The following is a 3219-nucleotide window of genomic DNA, read 5'->3' on the forward strand; positions in this document are numbered from 1 at the left end:
TGTCTCCAGGTTTGTTTCCTGGAGAATCTGAATGAACATATTGTCATTTTCTGAACACAGAGTTAAGTCATGGGTAATCAGCTACGGCATTCACTTCATCTGATGCAGTTACGATCCGAGTACCATTTGATACATGATGCCAGTGATCTTACTGTGGTTTCACTAAGGGACCTATCATTCACTTCATCTGATGCAGCTATGATCCGAGTACCATTTGATGAGTGATGCTAGTGATCTTACTGTGGTTTCACTAAGGGACCTATTTAAAGACGTGGGTTCACAGGCCCCATCCCAAACTTCTATATTTTAATTGCTTTTTATTGAAATATTGCTGAAATATTCATTTCCTTGTTTTCTAACATGGTGTATTCTGAACACATGTTATCATGTCTTGGAGTTGTATGTATGGACGTCGGTGATTTCTCTGCTGCTGATGCTGATGGAGATATAGGTGCGGACTGTATGGGCTGCAGGGCAAACCAATTACTTGTGTACAGCCAATAAATCCCTCTCCCAATCGGTGGAGGCATTTTTATTAACTTTGACCAATTCCAGTTCAATCTTTATGGAATTTGCCTGAACAAAGAACTATATTTACTGGCATTTTTCTCCAGTAAAACAACCAAAAGCTTGAGGAGGCCCCTTGACAGTCTGGAGATTCTCTAACAATGAAAAACATATTAATTCTATTTACTTTTAAAAAGGGTTGGGGATATTTTTATAATAATAGGAACAGGGATTTTATTTTGTCTTATTTTAATTTTTTTTTTGTTAATCCTCACCCAAGGATATTTTTTCCCATTGTTTTTTAGAGAGCGTGGAAGGGAGAGAGGGAGGAGGAGAGAGAGAGGAAGAGAGACACGTCGATTGGTTGCTTCTTGCATGTACCCTGATGGGACCCGGGGACCAAACCTCCAATGCAGGTATATACCCTGGACTGGAAATCAAACCTGCGACCCTTCAGTGCATGGGCCGACACTCTAACCGTTGAGAACACCGGCCAATCATAGAAACAGGGACTTTTATTTTAGAATCAGATATGAAGTCATTCACTTTTTTCTTTCTCACTGCAGATTCTTAAACATTTTCTTAAAGCCATTACCAGGAAAACCATAGGTATTCTAAAAACTTGCATGCTTTTTTCTTTTAAAAGAATTTTTAAAAAGTCTCCTAAATGCTTTAAGCTTTGAACAAAAGTTTTCACAGTGTAACCTTTTGAGGTCCTCTCTGGTTCTAAGTTTTTATTGTTTTTACTATATTCTTTGTCAGACGTAGCTTTGTGCTGTGGTATTCACAAAGGAAGCATTTGTGAGGCCCAGACAGTGTCTTCCGGGAGGTACTTATTATTATCAAAACTACTAATGATAATAGTTAATAGCTATTGAGACACTTACTCTATACAGAGCAGTATGCTGTCCATTTTATTCACATTAATTCACTTATTCTTCAACATGACCCTAGGAGGTAGCTATTGCAGTTGATAAGGTTTTACCTGAAACCCTGGGGACAGACACATTCAAATTCAGATATCTATAGAGAACAGGTACCCTGTGTTGCCCAACAGCCTCAGCAGGGCCTGGGGCAGGTCCCCTGGAATCAAACACATTAATATTTCTGCACTGCAATGTGAGACTCTGCCAACGGAGTGGGGTAAATAAAGGGTCTCACGTCCGTTCAGATGAGGTTTCTCTGCCAAATGGGTTTGGGTCTGAAACTTAGGAAAACTTTCCCCAGTGTTTGGAGCTTATTTGGATTCAGAAATGCAATAGGGGATTATTATTATTTTTCCTATGATCTGTGAGAAAACGGAAGTTGAGCGAGGCTAAGTAATCTGCTCCAAGCCACACGGCCTCTAATGGCAGAGGCCGGAGGCCGTTCACCCAGGCCTGCCGGCAAAGTCAATGCGTCAGGCAGATGTGCTGATTGCAGAGCGGGGGCTCTTCACCGCCAGGCCACACAGCCCCTCCGTGAACCGGAAGCACTGGCCACGTCATAATCAGAACAGGAGGCACAGGTGGCTCCAAGCGTCCCCGGGGACCCAACGAAGCCTGGGCTCTGAGTAAAGCTCAGTGATGCCAAGTCTGAACGGAACCGCACCTCTTCCCCGCTTACCTCTTCTTTGGGCATGAACCTCACTTGCACGTTGGCCTTCTCCCCAGGATCCAGGACCCCTGTCGTGGGCTGGATCTCAAAGATCCGCGTCTTTGGCTTGAACTCGGTATGGAGTTTCCGTCTTAAGTACTTTGGCATGTGCTTCTCCAGCTGGTTAATAAATATTAGACAATTAGATAACCATCTAGGGGAAAATGGACTTACTCCAGCCTCTGCTCACTCCACCTGCATTTACTAAGTGCCTTCCCGGCAGCAGGGAATGTGTAGATACCAGGGGTGCAAAGATGAATAAGACATTCGCCAGACAGCATGGCCTGATAGACCCTCAAGTGCCGAGCTAAGGAGCTAGATTTTATTCAGGAGGCGATGGCTGTCCCTGAAAGTCTGAGCAGGAGAGTGAAATGATGAGAGCGAACGCCGAGAATTACAAATCTGGCTGAAATGGAGACGGAAAAGGGGGATCAACGGGCCGCAACTCACTTACCTTGTTAAATGGCTTATGGCTGACGACAAACCATTCACAAGGAACTTGAAGGTGATTGGAGAGCTGAATCGTTTCCACAAGGCACTGCCCGCACTGAATTGTGGCAAACTCCACTTTGTCACAGGACAGTGTCATAGTGGGGATGGTCACCTGGACTTGCAGACAGATGTGAACTGTTGGCCCTCCAACCACCTAGAGCGGCCATAAGATTGCTGTTAGCATAGCATGTGGCACAGGGTTGGGGGGAGGCAGGGGGAGAATCATGACTCTGAAATAGTAACTGAATCATCCCAGGGGTGATCGGCCAGCACAGCTGGGAGCTGGGAAGGCTCAGCTGGCCCCAGCGGTGACACCTTACTTTGATGGGCAGAATGGCTTCTTTGTTTCCCACAGACTGATTGGTCCCTTGCTGGTCAAATCTCACTTCAAATGTTTCCGTTTCGCAGTAAGGCAGATGCTTTACACGATCTAGCTCAGTACTAAAGCCTGGACCAAGACAAAGAGAATTTCTTTGTGGGAAAGAGAAATAGCAAACAAGAGTTGCTTTCGTTAGAAGCCCCTCTGGGGCAGGATAACCATTCAAAGACCCAATGAACGACCCAACAATTCTCTCCGCCGATCCC

At 45.0% G+C, this 3219-nt stretch overlaps 1 protein-coding gene across 1 annotated transcript in view; it reads right to left on the minus strand.

The window, feature by feature from the left end:
• The window catches only part of HYDIN (HYDIN, axonemal central pair apparatus protein), a 361269-nt gene that overhangs the window by 113517 nt on the left and 244533 nt on the right, over positions 1-3219 (minus strand). The window contains exons 32-34 of the mRNA XM_015558788.1: positions 2955-3082; positions 2597-2788; positions 2113-2262 (exon numbers count right to left, since the gene is read on the minus strand). Of these exons, the coding sequence (XP_015414274.1) occupies positions 2113-2262; positions 2597-2788; positions 2955-3082 (470 nt within the window). The remainder of the gene's footprint in view (positions 1-2112; positions 2263-2596; positions 2789-2954; positions 3083-3219) is intronic.

The sequence above is a fragment of the Myotis davidii genome, unplaced genomic scaffold (genome assembly GCF_000327345.1).
Source record: "Myotis davidii unplaced genomic scaffold, ASM32734v1 scaffold453, whole genome shotgun sequence".
NCBI classification, from domain to species: Eukaryota; Metazoa; Chordata; class Mammalia; order Chiroptera; family Vespertilionidae; genus Myotis; species Myotis davidii.